The following is a 21,775-nucleotide window of genomic DNA, read 5'->3' as shown; positions in this document are numbered from 1 at the left end:
CAGACAGAAGCACCCGGCCATCAATGGTCTCCACGAGCATGGGAGGATCCACTGGACACTGAGGGACTGCATATTTGGCTGCAAACACCACATCCGTAAAGTTAGTTATAGCTCTGGAGTCAACCACGGCATGAGCTGGAATCCCCTGCAGACTATTGGACAAGAATACTTTCGTCGCCAAGATCAAGTGCTGGGGTGTGTGTGTCTGGGCTTCACATCCACTGGGTGTGACTTGATGTTGTTACGTGCCTGACCCAGGGTTTCCCCTAGATCAGGCTCAGGGCATTTCTCGACAGGGTTTTCTGTGGTTTGGGGGCAGGCCCAGATGCCGACTCTCCCTGTCGTTTCTTGGGGCAAGAGGCAGCCAGCTGCCCAGGTTCCCCGCAATACAAGCACAACCCCCCTGATTGTTGTCTATTTTTCTCGGCCTTTGACAGATGGGGTCTGGCTGTGCTTATTTCCATGGACTCCTCCCATGGAGCCGGGGTCTCATGCACAACTGGTATCACCCGGGTCTCCTGGCAGGCACAGCGACTGGTCTGAATCTGCAACTGGGCGTCGATCCTAAAGCATAGATGGACCAGTGCGTTGAGGGTCGGAGGGATATCAACCCGGACCAGCTCGTCCTGCAACTCCTCCGATAATCCATCCTGGAACGTATCCATGAGTGCCGCCTCATTCCAGGCGGAATCCTGGCTAAGCAGCCGAAACTCACTGACATATTCCTGCAGCGGGTTCCGGCCCTGCTTCAGGGTCTTCAGACATCTGGTGGCAGTCTGCACTTGGATGGGGTCCTCATACATAAGTCTGAGATGCTCACAAACCCCCCTGAAATCATCCAACAGAGGACTAGTCTGGAGCAGCAGGGGCATGGCCCAGTGAGCCACAGAGCTGGAGAGCAAGCTGATTATAAACCCCACTTTATCCCAGTCAGTGGGGAAGTCCTCAGTTCTCAGACTGATGAAAAGCTGGCATTGTCCCATAAAAGCAGGAAACATGGCCTGATTGCCATCAAACTTGTCTGGCACAGCAATGGGACATTTTTTACAGGGAGAGATTGCAGTTGGAGCTTGGAGCTGAGCCATCTGTACAGATAACAAAGCTAATTGCTGCTGAAGCTGCACATTCTCAGCACAAAACTGCTCCATCATGATAAAGGTTTGTTGGTAATTAGCTTCCTTAGGTAGAAAAGCAAACGGTTGTGACCAAGGCCCAAGTAGTGATTACCAAACACAATTCAGTCCTCAACAAACTTATTTTATTAAAACAGCTGAGAATTAATTCATTCTCAGCTTAGTCCAAAACAACATTCTTAATAACCAGTCCATCCACCTTATCACCAACCTTTGATGTCTTTGGTAACCTGCCAAAGGCTTTTCTTGCAAAAAACCCACAAAGTTCAAGAGACATTCACAAGAAGCATGGGAATCAACGTTGCTTTTCTACAAAGAACTCAGTTGCTCGTTGCTGCTCTTTTAAGCCTTATGGGAGTGGCCAATCATCTTCTGGCCTTACTCCTGAGTTGTCTTTTTTTCTTCTGCTGCTGTTTCCTTCTGGCAGCTCTTCGCATGCGTGGACTAGGAACAGGCTCCTCTTGTTCCTCTGCCTCTCTGCTGTCCGCCTCTGGAGGCTCCGGAGTCCGTGCATCGCTCCCTGTTCTGCCCCAGCTACGGATCCCAAAGAATGTAGCACACACAAACTCCGAACAAAACTCAGTTTACTTCAAAACAGTCTTTCGCAAATGCAGGCTGTTAATAAAACGTTTTTAACAACCTGCCAGAAATTCCACAGATAAGATACTAGAGTTGGCAGAAAGCCCAGAAACCAGGTTTGCAGAGAAAATTCAAACTCAATGATCAGCGAATGAACACAAGTGTGCAAACTTAAATAGGCTAAGGGAGTAGCCAATTAGCCCCAAGCCTTACTCTCGAGGAGACCTCCTCCTGAGTAACCACTCCTGCCTTTTGGCAGCTCTGAGTGCTTGTGCATTGAGAAGAGGCTCCTCCACTTCATCCTCTTCACTTAAAGGAGCCTCTGGAGGTTCTGAAGGCTCTGGTTGAATCCCTGCCTCTGGCACCACATCATCTTCAGCCTCCTTGCTGTCAGACTCAAGCGCCGGCTGCACAGGCTGCTGGAGTGACACTACACCAGCCTCCTTGTCGTCAGGATCAACAACAGTCCGCGCAGGCCGTTGGCGGGCCACAACACTCCCAGTTGGCCCTGGCCCCATCTCTGCCTGCGATGCAGAGCCCTCGTCCGGGCCTTCCCCTGACTCCAGGACTGGCCCATTGTCCTCCCCAGCCTCCTCAGTGTCCGACTCCGCTGCCAGGTCCGCAGGCTGCTGGCAGACCACAACATGCCCCACATTTTCATGTCTTTTATATAACTTGACTGAATTTATAAGTATGACCACCATTCTAATTCCAATCCTTGTTCTTTTAGTTGCAGTCTCGATTTTAATCCCCTCTGTTCATTTAATATATCTTTATATGTTACATTTTTTCTCCAGTTGATAAGATTTGGGTATACAACCGCTTCTAGGGTGGAGAGCCAGATCGGTATTTCCCTATAATTCTGTTTTTTATTTTGTTCCATATCCGCAATAGAGTCTGTCATATATAATGTCTTTGGAAGTATTGATGTGTCTTTCATACCAGAGGAATGCATGCCATCCTGCTTGAATATTGTGACCTTCTAGTGTTAATAATTTTTTTTTCCTTAGGGTTATCCATTCTTTGACCCAGGTGATTGTTGCCGCTTGGTAATATAATTCCCAATTGGGCAAACCAAACCCTCCTCTTACTTTGTCCTCCTGAAGTAGTTTCAATTTAATTCTTGACTTTTTCCCCTGCCATATAAATTTCAACACAATTTTATTCAAATTATCAAAGTACTTTCTAATTTTATAGGTATATTTTGGAATAGAAGAGTAATTTTGGCAGAACACTCATTTTAATTGTCGCTATTCTACCCATAAAGGAGAGTTGGATGGTTTTCGATCTCTCCAAGTCTGCCTTTATCCGATTTAATAATTTAATATAATTGTCCTCCTTAATCAATATGCACCTTGCCGTCAAATAGATCCCTAGATACATCACCTTTTTTGCTAATTGAATATTTATTCCCTTGGTCAAATATCTTTCTGTTTGTTAGTGATATTCATAGCTATCTTTTTGGTTTTCTTCTTATTTACCTTTAGTCTGCCTACTTCTCCATATTCCTCCAGTACCTCCGTAAGCCTCAAACCCGATTGCAATGGTTCCTCTAGAATGAAAGCTAGATCGTCCACAAAGGCTTGCAATTTATAACTGTCTCCTTTAATTTCCAATCCTTTAATCTGTGTGTCTTTTCTTATTATTCTTGTTAGTACTTCCAAAGTCAATATAAATAACAATGGGGATAGTGGCACCCTTATCTTGTGCCTTTGCGGATTTTAAAATTTTGTAACCTCTCTCCATTTACTATTACTCTGGCCTCCTGTTTGGAATATATTGCCATAAACATGTTTAAAAATGTATCACCAAAATCTATATATCTTAGTTGTTGCAGCATAAAATTCCATTTGACACTATGGAAGGCTTCTTGGGCAGCTAGGAACATCAATACTGCTTGCACCTTGCTATGTATTTCGTAATATTCTAGTGTATCAATATTATTCTCATATTGTTTCTAATTTGTCTTTCTGGTAGAAAGCCATTTTGATCCACGTGTATAAACTCATTTAAAAATCTTTTCAGTTTTTCAGCTATTATTGACATAAATATTTTATAATCTGTATTCAACAACAAAATAGGTCTATCATTTTTAATTAAAGTTAAAGCAGTGTTTTCTTTTGGAATCAATGTAATATTTGCTTCTACCCATGATAGTGGAATCTGCATTATTTAACACTGCGTTGTAAACCTCAAGCAACACTTGTCCAAATGTGTCTTGTAATTCTTTATACATTTCTACTGGCAACCCATCATGGCCTGGTGTTTTGTTATTCTTTTGTTTTTTTATTGCCTCTATTAATCCTGGCATCCTTATTTCTTCATTTAACATATTTTTTGTTTCTTCTGGAATTTTAAGCAGCAAGACTTTCCTTAAAGACTTTATTGCTTTATCATCCGAATATCTGTCTATATCATCATACAGTTTCTTTCCTGCATTATATTCTTTTTCTCCTCATTCTGATACTACATCTCTCTTTCCTCATTTTGCAGTTTACTAATCCATCTTTTCTCCTTATGTTTCTTCAATTTATATGCTAACCACCTCCCTGATTTATTTGCATTCTCAAAGAAGTTTTGGTTAGGGTTTTTTTGTATCTCTCGCCAGATCCTCCTTCTTGGGTGTATTCAATTTATGTTTAATTATTCCATTTGTTGCCTTAACTCCCTTTTTTGAGGCTCCCTCTGCTTCAGCTTTTCTATATTCTTCTAGGTGTTTTTGTCGCTGTGTCTTCTCTTTGTTTTTATTCACCATATATGCTATAGTGACTCCCCTCATGTATGTCTTCGCAGTGTCCCATAAATTTTGTAGGGACATATCTTCTTTCTTGTTTTCTTTATAAAAAAAGTCCATTTGTTTTCCCATTGTCAGCCTAAATTTTTCCTCTTTTAGGATTGACCTATTTAGGGTCCATCTTACTTTTTTTTTTTGTCCTTTCCAACAGACCTTCATTGGGTTATGACCTGCCCATGTGTTTGTGTCTATTTCTACTTCTTTCACTTCTGCATTTAATTTCATTGACACCCATACCATGTCGAGTCTGGACCAGGACTGATGTATATTAGAATAATATGTATATTGCTTCTTCCCCTGGTTTCTCTTTCTCCAAGTGTCCTGTAAATTTAATTCAACTACCAGTTAGGCTTCTAATTCCTTTTTTTAATTTGTTGCTTCTATAGTCTAATTCTTTGTCTGCTATCACATTAAAATCTCCTAACATTCAGAGATTATCACATTCTATGTCTCAAATTTAAAGCACCCTGTTATTAACACAGCTGCCTGCAATTACTGCAGGTTCAAATCTTACCAGACTCAAGGTTGACTCAGCCTTCCATCCTTTCTAAGGTAGGTTAAATGAGGACCCAGTTTGTGGGGGCAATAAGCTGACTTTGTATAAATATACAAAAGTATGAAGGCTATTGCTTAACGCATTGTAAGCCGCCCTGAGTCTCCGGAGAAGGGCGGCATATAAATCAAATTAATAAAATAAAATAAAATAAAATAAAATAAAATAATAAAATAAAATAAAATAAAATAAAATAAAATAAAATAAAATAAAATAAATAAAATAATAAAATAAAATAAAATAAAATAAAATAAATAAAATAAAATAAAATAAAATAAAATAAAATAAAATAAAATAATAAAATAAAATAAAATAAAATAAAATAAAATAATAAAATAAAATAAAATAAAATAAAATAAAATAATAAAATAAATAATAAAATAAAATAAATAATAAAAATAAATAAATAAAATAAAATAAAATAATAAAATAAAAAAATAAAAAAAATAAAAAAAAATAAAATAATAATATTATGCAGTTTGTTATAAAACTGTTCCTGTCCCCCATTGGGGGCTTAGATTTCTACTAATAGGATCTGCTTTTGGTTTAATATTATTTCCACAATCCTACCCTCTTCATCTTTGTAAATTTGTTTGGCCAGTATTGTTTCCTTGATATACGGTGCTATTCCTCTTTTTTTGTTGTGACAGTGATTTCCCCAGTTTGGGATACTCCAATACCTGTTTGTGTTGTTCTTTTATGTGCACTTCTTGTAGTGGTATTAAATCCGGATTGTAGCTTTGTAGTTTATGAAAAGTCTTTCTCCTTTTCGTGGGTGAATTTAATCCATTAATGTTCAGTGATAAGATCTTACTTTCCTCTTGCATTACTCTGTTCATATCTTATATGTAGGTCTTGTTGTTCTTGTTATCCTGGTCTCTCTTGGTTCTTTAGGCCTTTCCACATTGTTCTTAGGTCTTTCCCCTTTTTCTTTTTCCTTCTTTCTAAGATGTAGTTCACTTTCTTCCACAACAGGTCTTTGATCTCTTTCTTCTGCTATTTCTCTCTCTTCTGGTTCTTCCTCGCTCCCAAAATGTTGATTATAAAATTCCTCTGCTTTGTGTGAATTCTATAAGTCTCATCTGTTTCTGTTAGCATTTCCTCCTTTTCTGTTCCAAGTGCTTTCTCTACTAGTTCTGCCATAATATCTGGCAAGTCTTCTCCTTTCTCCTCTCTAATGTTCTGGAAGCGTATGTAATGTGCTACTTTCTCTGATTCGAAAAGATAACTGTAGCCTCTAATTCCTCATTTGCCTGAATTAATTTCTCACTCATTTCATCCACTTTTTTCTTCTTTCTCCATCCTTTCTTCCATCAGCTGCAGTTTCTGTTCATTTTTGGTAATTTGCTGTTGGAAAAATTCAAATTTATCATCCATATTTTGCATTTTTCCTTTAAGTTCTCCCATATCATTACTTACCTCTCCTATTTCTTTTTTCATTTCATTGTGGTTTTTAGTCATAGCTTCTTGCATTGACTGCAACATGGCCTGCAGATCTTTAAACAAATTGGACCTCTCCCTTTGGACCATATCCTCTAGCGATCTCTGCATTGATGGACTCGATGTAGCCGATGATATCTGGGCAGTTTGCTTCTTCCCTATCCCTATTTTAGTTAAATTCGTAGTACTTGTCATCTTTAGAAATTTTTCTACAAAGTTGAACTCCAACCAACGCTCCCACCACTTTTTCACACCGATAGAGCTCTCCACTGCTCGTTACTTGGGTTATTAATATTAGTCGTTAGATATCAGACTTATTCTATTTGTATAAACCTAATTATATTTAATTTGTTGGTGTAACATCATATATACTGTTATCAATACACATAAGAATAATTCTGCTAAACTTAGTATATACAATCCTAGCAATACTTGTAATGTTTACAATAGTTAAAATAGTCACAGTGATATATCAAAATTACTTCTGATATTAGCAGTAATGTTGATGATAACTTCTGGATTCCAATAGCTTCTAGACGATTATTGAAGTTCAGTTCAGCAATTTTCGAACGTTGCCTTCTGCTCAGATCAAATGCTCAACACATGGCTCTATATATTCGTACCACTGTGTCTTTTACTGCTATATATGACTCCTATTTGTCCGTCACTACAGATTGGTAAAATTATCACTTCACCAAAGTTCCTAAATCTACAATTCAACAGGCACAAATAGTGTTACTTAAAAGAACTTCCTTTCTTCAGATTTTGCCAGTTTACATGCAAATACCTTCCTTGGCCAGCAGATATATCCCTAGAGCCCTAGAGCTTTGTCTCAATTCTGACACAGAAAGTGACTTTTCAAAGAAGAGGACAGTCATTTTCTCCAGCTCCAAATCCATCCTTTCTAGTTAGCTTCTACTGCCTCTCTCCTTCTGTCTTCTGTCTTTATGGGTCTTAAGATCTTAATAAAGTTCCGCAATCTCCTTTGCCGCTTCTTCCGGGAGGGGGGGACAACTCCACCCCTCCTATTAGGAGTCCCTTCTTCTCTTAAGCCAACTAGGGATTTCAATCCACTTTCCTCCCATTCTGCTCGTTCTTTAGAAGCTGGAGCTCTCCCCGACCTCTGCTCATCAGTGGGTCCAAATCGGGACCATAGCCACCCCGGAGGGGTGATGAAGCAAAGGGGGACCACCTAGCAGGTAGAGAGGAGCCACATCTCCCTTCCATTCCCTCCGACGATGACAGGGATCAGTGGCAGGATGAGGGGAGAGAAGGCTAGAAGTCATAGTCAAAACACAGACCTAAAAGTAGATGGAATAAATGATCTAAAAGAAGTGTTTGGGAGGCAACCTAAAAAAAATAATAATAATAATTTGGATGAGGGTGAAAGATGTGGGCTAAAGTAGAATGAAAAGAAAAGGAGTGTGAAGCAAAACATTTTATGAAAGTACTTTAATAATGTGTATGAATATTAGAATCATATAACTTTGATAATTGTATATATGTGGTGTAAGAGATAAAAATATTTTTGAATATGTTAGGAATGTAGTAACGTAATGAATATAAAAAATGAAGGATTGGAGATATTAGATAGATAGATAGATAGATAGATAGATAGATAGATAGATAGATCTTTTTTCGTAGGTCTATATGTGCATTACTGTGAAAAACCCTGGCTGAAGATGATACCTTCCGCCTACCAGCCATTTGGAAACCCGCCCTTATTGACAAACGAGTCCCTAACACAAAGAATGACACCAGACCCACACTCACGAAAACCACACTGGATGTCACTACCACACATCCACACAAAAAGCAAACCCAAACCCACACCGATGAGGCACGATCACAAACCAGAAGCCAGACCACAGCTGCATCATTAGCCACTTTAAACCCCTCCAATCCACACATGAAGCAAACTGACACTAAGATGTGGCAGGACCACGAACGCGAAGCCAAACAACAGCAACACAGCTCATCAGCTCAAATCCCCCTGCAACTCAGACTAACCCGAGCACAACCAAGCCCCCACCCAAACAGAACACACCCCCAGCCAATCAGAACACAGCCAGCCCGCCATCCAATCAGAGCACATCCAAGACCCCAACCAATCAGAACACACCTCCACCCAATCAGAACACAGCCAAGCTCCCACCCAATCAGTTCACACTCCCACTGGCAGTTAAAAGGAAGAAACAGTTGCGATCACACATTGCTCCTAGAAGCATGAAGGCGAAAACACCAGCCTGAAGATGACAAATGAGACTTTGTTGAAACATCACCAAGACACTTCCAATTTTACGTGGGAGAAAACCCGAATAACCAAAGACTTACATACAAACACGCGAAAACCTCAGAAAACAAATATCGTACCTCTACGGGGAGGAAATCCACCATCTGACCAGGACCTATGAAAAACTCGAAGTCCAAAGAGCTTCCATTTTCTGTAACCTCGCATTCCTACGCAACTGCCGAGATCAAAATTTAATCCCCACATGCTTCCAATTGAAATTCCACTCCAACTCTGCTGCCACCAAACGCATCCTGAAAAGAACAGAATTGGTCCTAATCAGAAATGAACTTCACACAAAAAGATTCCTCCTAGACAAATCAACAAAGATCTCCTCACACTTCACCTCAAACTCATCAACAAGGTCCACCCCGCACTTTGGGACAAATCCAAACAACTCGCCGTCTAGAGAGCCGAAACACAGACCACCCTCAAGACAGACACACACACCAATAAACTCCGAAGATTACAAGAACGCCAGAAACAAACCCCTCTCCCCTCACAGCCACACATGAAACAAACAGTGCATAACATCTCAGATAGGATCCTCATCAAAGCCGAAACCAATGTCCTTTCCAAAGGATTCAACTTTGCAGTCGCTCCCAAACACATCCCCACTGAAACCATTGTATGCGGAGTTGAAACCAGCCTGACCAAAATCAACCCCGACGGCGCTAAGAGAATGAGACTCGAAATCACCAACATTCTCTGCACGAGCAAGCCACCCAAAAGCAATTTACCCAAAGAGGAACAGACAGCACTACTTAACCTGAAAGAAGACACCAGCATAATAATCCTACCAGCAGACAAGGGCAACACCACGGTGGTTATGAACACATCTGACTACCAAACCAAATTAACCTACTCCAAGACTCCACTTACAAACTCCTAAACACAGATCCCACCACCTACCTGGAAAAAACCACTAAATCCAAAATAAAAGCCTCCCCCATCAGCGAAGAGATCCAGCAAAGAATCATTTCCAGAGAGAAATCATCCAGATACCGTAAGCTCTATGGTCTCCCCAAGATACACAAAGAAGGAACCCCATTTAGACTCATAGTCAGCTCCATAGGCTCACCTCTACAAAACTAGCCAAATTTCTTGCCAAACAACTACAGTCCTATGCAGAATCCATCACCTCACACGTAAAAAACTCATTCCAGTTCATAGAAATCATAAAGAAACAAAACTTACAGCCCAGCGACCTAGTCGTGAGCTTCAATGTCATATTCCTCTTCACCCAAGTGCCAATCAAAGAAGCCTTGACAGCTATCCAAAACAAATATAACCCTCCCAAGCACATCCTAGATCTGACCAACCACTGCCTATCCAACACATACTTCATCTATAATGGACAAAAATACAAACAAATAGAAAGAGCACCCATGGGATCACCCCTCTCACCTGTCATTGCAAACCTCTACATGGAACACTTTGAAACCCAAGCTCTAGAAAAATCTGATCACAAACCCAAACTCTGGCTCAGATACGTAGACGACACCTTCATAATCTGGCCACACGGGAAAGACAAACTGGACAACTTCCTCACACACCTCAACAGCCTACACCCCAAAATACAGTTCACCATGGAAACGGAAGCTAACAACCAACTTCCCTTCCTGGCTGTCTTAGTCTACAAGAAATCCAATGGCTCCCTAGGACACGCCATCTACCAGAAGAAAACACACACAAACCGCTATCTGTACGCACTCTCACACCACCACCCAGCACAGATCAACTCTGTAGCCAAGACACTCATCTCCAGAACAAAACACTTAGCTGACGAACAACACCTAAAAACCGAACTACACACTCTCACTAACGTACTAACATCCAACGGATTCCAAAGAAATAAGATTACCAACCTAATCGAAAAAGAAACCCCCACTAAAATCCAAGACATAGAACAAAAAAACGGCAAAGCCCTTCTCCCATACATAAAAGGCACCACAGACAGAATCAGCAAGATCCTCCACAAACACAACATCAAGACAGCATTCTGCACAAACCGAAAAATATCCACCATCCTAAGAAACCCCCAAGACAAAATTGAGTTAGAAAATCAAGGAGTATATGAAATCCCATGCACCGCCTGCCCCACCACATACATCGGACAAACCAACAGAAGAATAAGTGCACGCATTGAAGAACACAAGAACTCAGTCAGAAAAGAGGAACCAACTTCTTCCCTGGTCCAACACCTTAAAGCCACAGGACATGAAATTGACTTTAAAAAGACCAGAACTATCGCCAAAACTGAACACTTTAACAACAGAATAATCAGAGAAGCCATTGAGATAGAAAAACGCCCAGACAGCATGAATAAACGAGATGATACCTCCCGCCTACCAGCCATTTGGAAACCCGCCCTCATTGACAAACGAGTCCCTAACACAAAGAATGACACCAGACCCACACTCACAAAAAACACACAGGATGTCACTACCACACATCCACACAAAAAGCAAACCCAAACCCACACCGATGAGGCACGACCACAAACCAGAAGCCAGACCGCAGCTGCATCATTAACCACTTTAAACCACTCCAATCCACACATAAAGCAAACTGACACTAAGATGTGGCAGGACCACGAACGCGAAGCCAAACAACAGCAACACAGCTCATCAGCTCAAATCCCCTGCAATTCAGACTAACCCGAGCACAACCAAGCCCCCACCCAAACAGAACACCCCCCCAGCCAATCAGAGCACAGCCAGCCCCCCATCCAATCAGAGTACATCCAAGCCCCCAACCAATCAGAACACACCTCCACCCAATCAGAACACAGCCAAGCTCCCACCCAATCAGTACACACCCCCACTGGCAGTTAAAAGGAAAAAACAGTTGCGATCACACATTGCTCCTAGAAGCACGAAGCCGAAAACACCAGCCTGAAGATGACAAATGAGACTTTGTTGAAACATCACCAAGACGCTTCCAATTTTACGCGGGAGAAAACCTGAATAACCAAAGATATACATATATATACGTATATACATACCTACATACATACATACATACATATTGTTCATTTTTTCGTAGGTCTATATGTGCATTACTGTTTTAGCCAGGGTTTTTCCTGCGTAAATCAAGATGTTTGTATAGCCATAGTTAAGTGACATCCCAAATCACTATTTTCTATGCTTTATCAGACATTTAAGCAGCATTATGTTGTCTGCTGCAAGACTTAAAGGAGACTAGAATAGATCTATTTCTGCCTTATTTGGCTTCATCGGCTAGCCACACCCTCATCTTATGACTCCTCCCTGTAGCGGTCAAATATTTATTTTGTTCATTTTTTCGTAGGAAAAACCCTGGCTAAAATAGTAATGCACATATAGACCTACGAAAAAATGAACAAAATAAATAAATAAACTCTTTCTCCATAAATTGAGTAAATTCCTTTTCTTTTAACATTGATTGGTTCAAGGTCCATCTTAATTTTCTTTTTTGTCCCTTCCATATAACTTTTATCAGATTATGATCCGCCCATTTGCTTATTTCTATAGTTATTTCCTGTACGTTAAACTTTAGCTCTTGTGACATCCATATCACGTCTATTCTGGACCAAGACATATGTCTATTTGAGTAAAATGAATATTGATTTTCCTTAGGATGAGTCTCTTGCCATACATCTTGAATACCTAATTCCTACTTCATTTTTAAAAAAGGTTTTGGAAGTGTTTTTCTGGATTTTTTGTTTGCTTTTATAGTTTTATAGTTTTGTTCCGCATCTACAATTGCATTAAAATCTCCTAATATGCATATATTTTCATAATCCAGTTCTATTATTTTCTTGTGAAGTTTCCTATAAAAATTCTCTTGATTGTTATTTGGTGCATATATTGCTACTAAAAGTATCTTGTTTATTATTCATTGTTATCTCCACCATCAAAATTTGCTTAACGTTTATTGTCTCTTTTACATAAAGAGCTATTCCCCTCTTCTTTCGTTGTGGTAAAGAAGTATATAATTTCCCAATTTTAGGATATTCCAATACTTTATTGTACTTTTAATATGAATTTCTTGCAACCAAATTATGTCTAACTTTAATTTTTCCAATTTACTAAAAGTCCTTTTCCTTTTTATTGCCAAATTCAGTCCATTTATATTAATTGACATTAATTTTACATCTTCCATGGTTTTACTTATAGATGGGATTTGTTGCTCTTGTATCTCTCTGTTCTTTTGGCTTCAGTCTTCCTCTTTTTGCTATTTCCTCCCGATCTCTTTTATCTTCTCTTTGTTGTATTCTTCTCTCTCCTGTGGCTTCCTGTTGTCATCTATCCTCTCTTTCCTCTCTTATTCTCATTTCCTCTTGTGGTCCAAAATAGTACTCATAGAATTGTTCTCTTTTTCTATGGAATCCAATCTATGTTTTTGTTCCATCCAGGTCACCAATATTCCCTCCGGTATCAGCCATCTGAAATTCACTCCATTTTTAATTAGTTGTTTTGTCAGAAATCAATATTCGTTCCTTACTTCTCTAACTCTTCTCGGAATCTGTTTTAGAACTACTATTTCTTTCTCTTTGTATTTTAAAGGATTATCTCTCCCACGTTGTAAAATCTCTGCTTTCATTGCTTTTTTAGTGAATCTTACATGCACCTCTCTTGGAAGCCTCTTTCTTATTGCATATCTAGTATGAATTCTAAATGTTTCATAAATTTCAGCAAGAACTTTTTCTTTGGTCACCTCTAGAGCCTTTGCCAACAACTCTGCTAGTAACTCCAGTACATTCGCTCCCTTTTCTTCCTCCATATTCTGAAACAATAAGTAATACTCAGCCCTGTCCATCTCGAGTGTTATTATAGTTCTTTATTTTTGTCTGCCAATTAAGTCTGTAGTCAAGTTCCTCCATTCTTTTTTCTGTTCAGCTTTCTCTTCTACTTTCTGCATATGTTGTTCGCTATTTGCCATCATTTGTTGAAAGTTCTCTATTTTATCCTCTACTTTCCCCATTCTTTCCTTGAAGTCCTAATGCTGGGCTTGAATCATAACTTTCCATTCTGCCTGCATAGCGTTCATTTTCTCTTGTAACATAGCATCCAATGACCTCTGACCTGATGGGCTAGATCGGGTGTCCGCAACCCATGGCTCTGGAACTGTGTGCGGCTCTTTGGGCCCTCTGCTGTGGCTCCCTGTCCCATCACTGGTTGGCCCCGCCCCTCACCCCTTTTATTTCTTTTTTGGATATTTTTGGAAATCTGGGCTGGCTGAGGAATGATTGTCAGCCGCGGCGGAGGCTTCCCTTTGGGCAACCCTCTACCACCTCCTCTCATGACCCCCTGGCTGGCTATGGCTGACCTGGGAGCATGCGTACATGCAGGGAGACCCTCAAGTGAGTGAGCACCAAAGCGGAGGAAAGGCGTGGGTGGGATGGATGCCCGCTCACTTAAGAAAGATCTCCTCGCGTATGCACATGCTCCCAGCTCAGCCACAGCCAGCCAGGGGGTCACAAGAGGAGGAGGGAGAGGAGAGTCACCAGAGAGCGCAGGAGCAAAGCTGCCCTGTACCTACCTTCATGCCACATTTGCGTGTAAGGCAGCCTTCGCTTCCTGCTGCTTTGGGCTATAGTTTGCACCCTCTACGCTTGGCCAAAGAGCTGCCGGGGGTGGGGGATGATACAGCAAGGCGATGGCCAGAGCCTCAGTGCAGGAGAGAAGCTGTGTCCTGTTAAGACCCTTCTTAAGCGTGCACACCTTTGCTGCATTTTGGTGCTCGGTTGTGGGGGGTCTCCATGCTTGCACACGCTCCTGGCTCAGCCCCAGTTGCCCAGGAGGTCGCAAGAGGAGAAGGAAGAGGATGGTCACCCAAAGGGAAGCCTCTGCTGCTGCTGGAGATCTTTCTTCAGCCAGCCCAGATTTCCAAAAAGAAGAAATAAAAGGAGTAGCGAAGCACCCCAAGAAGACCTTGCTGGCTTTACCCAGCCGCGGCTTTCCAAGATACACACACATACACACACAGGTACAGAGAGGGGCGAAAGAGGGAGAGAGACATAGAGAGACACGCACAGAATGATACACAGAAAGGAGGTGAGAGAGAGATAGAAAGATACACAGAGAGGGGGAGAAAGAGAGACATAGAGAGACACACACAGAGTGATACACAGAGAGTGGGTGAGAGAGAGAGACAGAGAGACACAGTGATCAGGGATGAAATCCAGCAGGTTCTGACAGGTTCTGGAGAACCAGTAGCGGAAATTTTGAGCAGTTCGGAGAATTGGCAAATACCACCTCTAGCTGGCCCCCGAGTGGGTTGGAATGGAGATTTTGCAATATCCTTCCCCCAAGAGAGGGGAGGGAATGGGGATTTTGCAGTATCCTTCCCTTGCCACGACCACCAAGCCATGCCCACAGAACCAGTAGTAAAAAAAATTGGATTTCACCATTGACAGTGATATACAGAGAGAGAGGGAGAGAGAGGCCCAGAGAGAGAGAGACACAGAGGGTGGGAGGAGGGAGAGATAGAGAGGGGAAGTTACGGAGAGGGACAGAGAGGGACAGAGAGATACAGAAAGGGGGAGAGAGAAAAGGGAAGATAGGGAGAGGGGGAGAGAGAGAGACATAGAGAGAGAGAATGGTTTTGTGGCTTGGTAGGTATGGCTAGGGGGGGGGTCATGTGATTGGGTGGGAGTGAGTGACATTGACTTCGCCACGCCCACCCAGGTTTTGTGGCTCCCAGTGTGTTTTTTTTCTGTGGGAAATGGGTCCAAATGGCTCTTTGAGTGTTTAAGGTTGTAGACCCCTGGGCTAGATGTTGCTGAGGATGATGCTGATGGTGCTTTCCTCATTTTAAAGTCTTTGGATAATTATAATCCACAAAAAGTAAGGAATAGTGCTGTTAATTGTAATCCAAAAATAAGGTACAAATATAAATTGTAATCCAAAGGTTATCAATCTTTAAACCTGTCAGTCTTACTGGTATTCTTCAGGTTCTTCAAACCCTAATCTTTATCAATTAAAAAATTTGGGAAATTGGTAATTTGTAATCTACATAAGCCCACCAAGCCCTAGAATTTAACCACCAGTTATTTTATATTCACCAGTAGAGAGTTTACAGAGCAAAATTAATAGCAAGGGAAGTATTTTACTGTTCTCAGCTTTTGTTTTGTTATATCTTTCATTTCCATTTAAATTCCAAGAGCTGTTCTGTTTAAAAATAGAAAATCTCAGTGTTTCCCTCTCTATCTCAATTATTCAGTCTAAATAATTGTAGTTCAAAGATTGTTTATCCAATAGTCAGTTGTTGTCTTCAATTTTCCCAGCCACTCAAGGTTATGTACTTTGTGTGTGTGTGTGTGTGTGTGTGTGTGTGTGTGTGTGTGTGTGTGGCCCAGAATCGAGTGGATGTGGATGTGACTCCACTGAGCTAGGGCTGTAGAAAGAAAAATCTTGGTTACGTAGGAGAAACCTGGCTAAAAGAAAAACACATAAAACCTACGAAAAGGAAGAAAAAAGTAAGAAAATAGATATTGTACCTTTACAGGGAGGATACATGAGATGTGGGTGTGGCTTACTGATGATGGCTAACGAGCCAGAAATAGATCTATATAAGTCTCTCACTAGGCAGCATAGGGCAGCATTGAAGGCGTGCTGGCTGCCAGAAGGGGGAAAAAAAAAAAGCCCAGAATTGAGTGGATGTGACTCCACTGAGCTAGGGCTGTAGAAAGAAAAATCTTGGTTATGTAGGAGAAACCTGGCTAAAAGAAAAACATATATACGTATATGTATATGTATATGTATATGTATATGTATATGTATATGTATATGTATATGTATATATAATATTTTCCCTTGCACCTTTCCACTTTTACCAGTAGTTGGCACTGTTGCTCTATTTCTCTCTTTTTCTTCCTCCTTTTATTTAATATGCTCTGATTCTGATTCAAATTTTATAAAGATAAGAAAAAGAGTCTGTATATCCAAGCTTTATAATGTCCAAAAACCTTCTAAGTTAGTCAGTATTGTATTTGAGATACCCAGTCCTGCTTTCTAGTTACAAATTTTTTTCCACTCTTTTTTAGAAAGTTCTTTGACTTTACTTCCTGTTCTAAAAATGGCTCCTAGGCTTTCCTCACCGAGTTTCTGGGAGATAGAGAAAAAACAAATCCACTTCTTCCTTTTATGTCCCACTGTCACCCAGATGTTTTCCAGGGGCCTCTTTCTTCCATGAAAATTAAAAGTTCAAAGTTAGAAATCTCTCACCCAGATCGAACACACTGTTATTCACTCTTCCATGCTTCCGGTGTTCTGTCACAGCTTTGGTTCAGCACGCAATGGCCGTCTTTTCCTCCTGTCAAGTTTGAGAGTCTTCTCCGGATCAATCAGGGAGATTGTGGGCGCCCTGACACCAGCAGAGTGTGCTCTCTGTATTCACCACCCTTCCAAGGTGATTTAGGTCCGTCTGGACCTCCTGGCAGTTCGTATTTCAGCGTAATCTCCCATGAGGCATGTCATATCGCTGTGACTTCCACCCGTCCCTGTCCCCCCCCCAATGTTCTTCTTGATGTTCTCCTTGATGTTCTCAGCTACAGTGCTCTCATAACAATAAAGAACACACTGCTGACAGTTCTTTCTTGCAGAAAAAAAAAACTGTACCTCCTCATGCTACATACAAGTCTGTCAAACCAGAAAAAGACTAGCATATAAAATTTCTTTTAACTGGAAGTAGTAAAATATGCTGAGGAACATGGAAGCAGAGCAGCGGAGAGACATTTTGGGCTACAAAAAGCTGCAAAAAGTAAAAGATAAAGGTAAGTAAAATTTTCATGGGCTTGCTGCAAAGTGGCCACAGTTAGAGGTGGACATGAAATAATGGATCACACGTCACCAGAACAGTGGCTTTGCTGTTTCCACAAAAATGATGATATATGAAGCCAAACACATTGCTGCACAGAAATGCATTCAGGATTTTATTGAATCACCATCATGGTGCTTCAGATTTATGAGGAGATATGGCCTTGCTATGCGCACTAAAACTAGAATTGCGCAAAAAATGCTAAAAGAGTATGAATCTAAGATTCTGTCTTTTCATACATTTGTAATAGATGCTAGGAAGAAAAATAATTTTGAAATTGGCCAGATTGGGAATATGGATGAAGTCCCGCTAACCTTTGATGTGCCATCTAATAAGACTGTTGATCTGAAAGATGCCAAAACCATAACTGTGAAAAACTCAGGACATGATAAAACACATTACATGGTTGTATTGTCTTGCTGTGCAGACGGCACCAAATTGACACCAATGTTAATTTTCAAAAGGAAAACCTTTCCAAAAGAAGTGATTCGACAAGGAATTGTTGTGCCTGTTCATGAGAAAGGATGGATGGACGAAAATGGAATGAAAGTATAGGTTGAAAAAGTGTGGTCCAAACATCCTGGAGGGCTTCTGAAAAAACCTGCTTTATTAGTGCTCGACCAGATTAGAGCACATATTAGCGAAACCTCATAAAAGAGATTTAAAGAAGTGACTAATCTAGCTGTAATTCCTCGGGATCTTACCAGCCAGTTGCAATCTCTTGAGGTTTCCATCAACAAACCATTTAAAGTCTATATGCGAAAAGAGTGGAATAAATGGCTGACTACTGGTAATCGTGATCTGACACCTACTGGACAAATGAGGCCCACAATCACTCAAGGTTGTTAAAACAACATGGCACTCAGTGAAGGACGAAATCATTGCATGGTCATTCAAAAAATATGGCATTAGCAACGCCTTAGATGGAACTGGAGATAGTATCATACATGGAGATAGCGAAGAAAGTGAGTAACTGAGCTTCCTAAATTCTGCCACTAGCGATGATGAGTTCTTGGGGTTTCCAGAAAATTAGAAGAGTGCTTGAACCTTAAAGTCTCTCCTCATTTGTTAATGACAGTGATGATGGTTCTTAATATTGCTGTTGACTTTACATGGTTGAAATATTATTCTGCTATTTTTTTTTTCTTGTTTTCCTCCTCTAAACCTAGGTGCCTCTTATAGTCCGAAAAATACAGGTACTTCAGGTCCCCAGCATGCAGAAAGGATCTATCTTCCTGTGTATCAGGAGTTGTCTTCATTATTTCTTCACATCTTTATAAGTAGAGTAATTTGTTATGATGTATGCAATTAAACCTGTGCAAAATGTTTTGCAAAATTAATTAGCATAAATTAAACACCTGTTTTGGAAGCATTAAAGTGCCTTCAAACTTTGCAAAACTTGTGCAAAGCAAAGCTTTGTTTCAAAAGCTGTTCCCAATTGTGCAATTTGTATGCAAATATACAAATAGCATTTCTGCTTAGAGGTCTGATGACCAGAGCACGTCTTCAAAACAACCAGATAAGTTATTGAAATAATGAGTCAATTTTAATACTCAAATGGAGTTGCTTAATCTGGGCTAATGTAGTTTGTGAAGTACTTCTGCTGAATACTTTGCATAGTAAATTGTGGAATGAAATCTGAAAAAATAATAAACCATTAGGTCAGGTTGAATGGAGAAGATATATGTTCAGCATTTCCTGATGCAATTCAGTAAATTCATTTAACATTACAATAGTCAATATAAGAAAATATTCTTTTCAAAATTATAATATTCTTCTTGGATTGATATATTATTTACATATTTAGGTAAGAAAACTATTAAAATGTAAACGAAATTTAAAACAATTGTCTTCTTTAGCCAGCATCTCGCAATTCAGCAACTCCTTTAAGTGGAAATTCTTCTAGACGAGGAAGCGGAGATACAAGCAGCCTAGTTGATCCTGATATCTCGTTAAGTGAATTGCGGGTGAGAAATTTTTATTGGTTAACAATAAAATTGTATCAATCAAATTGTAGACTATCTTAAGAAAAATAATTATATATTTGCAATATGGAAGGAGATAGAAAGAAGGTAGGAAAGGAAAGGAGAGGGAAGGAAGGAAGAAAAAGAAAAGAGAGAGAAAGAAAGAAAGAAAAAGAAAGAAAGAAAGAAAGAGAAAGAATGAATTTTGAGGATTAGATTTGAAACACTTATTTCCTGGATGATTAATGGAATTTATGTGTGAAAGTTACATAGATTATTGCGGAATGATGCAGATCAACATTACATTGAGAATATGGATTGCAAAATTGTATCACGTTGCAAAATTCATTCAGTTATATTATCACCATACCTCTTTTCAACTGTATACTAAATGCTTAAAAGTCAACAAATCTCAGTGAAATCAGTTAGGTTAGTTAAATGTGTTTAGAAATATATTTTAAAGCTGAATAAGTAATTAACATGAAAATAGTTTGAATGTAATGTAACTACATTTATCTATCATAAACTTAAATGAGGGAATACATTATCAGTCTTTTAAAAATGATTTATTTATGTTAATCTATGCCATAATTTACCACCTTACTCTTATGGAATTCTTGGCGGCTATAAATATTAAAATAACAATAATATAATATTTTACACTGAACAATGAAAGCTATATAACATATAGACTCCCTTGCTTCTAGTTACTGTTGTGACTATATAAATGTATTTACTTTTTCCAAATTTTAAAATCGATTGAGTGTATTTTGTAAATAATCATTTCTTAATAAGATAGATTATCTCTAGTTTTTTTCTTGTATTAACCGGTTATCCATAATATCTTACTATAAGAAGGAAGCAGAACTTTACTAAAAGTGTAATATAGTTTAGCATAGTTCTAAAATTCTATAGTTCTTGACGTCATATCTTGCAATGGTTTTAAAATGGGTTGGTTATGTGACCAACCTGATTTTATAATCTTTTTTCCCCCAAACTTTAAGTGAATGGATTCCTGATGGGCTCAGTTGTACCAAAAACTAGAAATAAGTGCAGTTTTTGGCAAAACTGAGAAATAATGAGGTGATATGGGATGCTTAAAATGGCCATAAAAGTGGCTGTGTTGCTGAGCATTTAAAATTCAGTTATGTCACTGCAGAGGGGGCTCACACATTGGAACTTTGAATTTGATTTGTAGTCCCCTGCTTTAAGTTTCTAATGGTTTCTACTTCGAATGGTTTCTAACCGACCAATCGTAAGTTGAGGACTACCAGTATAACTGCTGTTATAATGTTTTAGTTTGCAAATATCATTATGCACCTTTTCAGATTTGCATTCAAAATAAGATTGTAAACAGTTTATGTCTGAAATTTGTGTTCTTGGAGATTTTGTATTTTAAATGTACAAAGACCTTTATAAGAAATACCGACTTAAATTTAATTCTGTCATCTTCAAGTATCAAGGATATATCATTAATTTAATCTATAATTTGGTAGGTAAAATATACACCAAATCACCTGATTTTTAAATCATACAATTATATAATCAATCTTTATGATGTTCTTATGCAATGGTTCATTCCTATGTCCCGCAGGATATCTATGATCTTAAGGACCAGATACAAGATGTAGAGGGGAGATACATGCAGGGACTTAAAGAACTAAAGGTATTAGGGTTTCTCCCAAGCATGTACTCATTATGGTAATACTTTGGTAATTACATTTTTGCAAATTTTATTAAGAGTTTACTAACATACTAATTAATCTTTTTATTAAGGATGTGTCTAATGAATAAATTGGAGAATGGGTTTTGTACATATACAGTAGTTACTAGTGTATATTACCTTTTACTTCAGTAGTATCAAATGTTATATTAATAGTAGTAGTAATAGATTGTGCTATCAAGTACTAATAGATTGTTCTAACATGTTGGTGTCAATTCTTAGTGATCACGTAATTAGATTTTCTTTATGTCTTCCAATGGTGCATCTATTGCCACTGTAACTGTGTCCATTCACGTTGCTCCTGTATGTCCTATTTCCTTCCACATTTGCCAGCATTAGAGTCTTCTCCAGAGAATTAAGTCATCACATAGTATTTCTGAAGTAAGATAATTGAAATAATGAATATTATATAATGTAACCCTAACCCTTTCAATAATTTCAATAATTTAAATTTTTATTTTTACATGAAAACCCAAGTAAAAATTTTATAAGTC

The 21,775-nt window shown here is 39.3% G+C and overlaps 1 protein-coding gene across 32 annotated transcripts in view; it reads left to right on the top strand.

Annotated features, from left to right (window-relative positions):
- Window positions 1-21,775, top strand: part of LRRFIP2 (LRR binding FLII interacting protein 2) — a 154,063-nt gene that overhangs the window by 109,720 nt on the left and 22,568 nt on the right. For all 32 annotated transcript variants that reach the window (XM_087892500.1, XM_087892499.1, XM_087892498.1 and 29 more), the window contains 2 exons: window positions 19,454-19,561; window positions 21,153-21,224. In XM_087892500.1, the coding sequence (XP_087748626.1) occupies window positions 19,454-19,561; window positions 21,153-21,224 (180 nt within the window). The remainder of the gene's footprint in view (window positions 1-19,453; window positions 19,562-21,152; window positions 21,225-21,775) is intronic.

This window comes from Pantherophis guttatus, chromosome 4 (assembly GCF_059756535.1).
Source record: "Pantherophis guttatus breed Tessera chromosome 4, ASM5975653v1, whole genome shotgun sequence".
In the NCBI taxonomy this organism is placed as follows: domain Eukaryota; kingdom Metazoa; phylum Chordata; class Lepidosauria; order Squamata; family Colubridae; genus Pantherophis; species Pantherophis guttatus.
The sequence above is the reverse complement of the archived record's forward strand: the minus strand, read 5'-3'. Positions and strand labels throughout refer to the sequence as shown.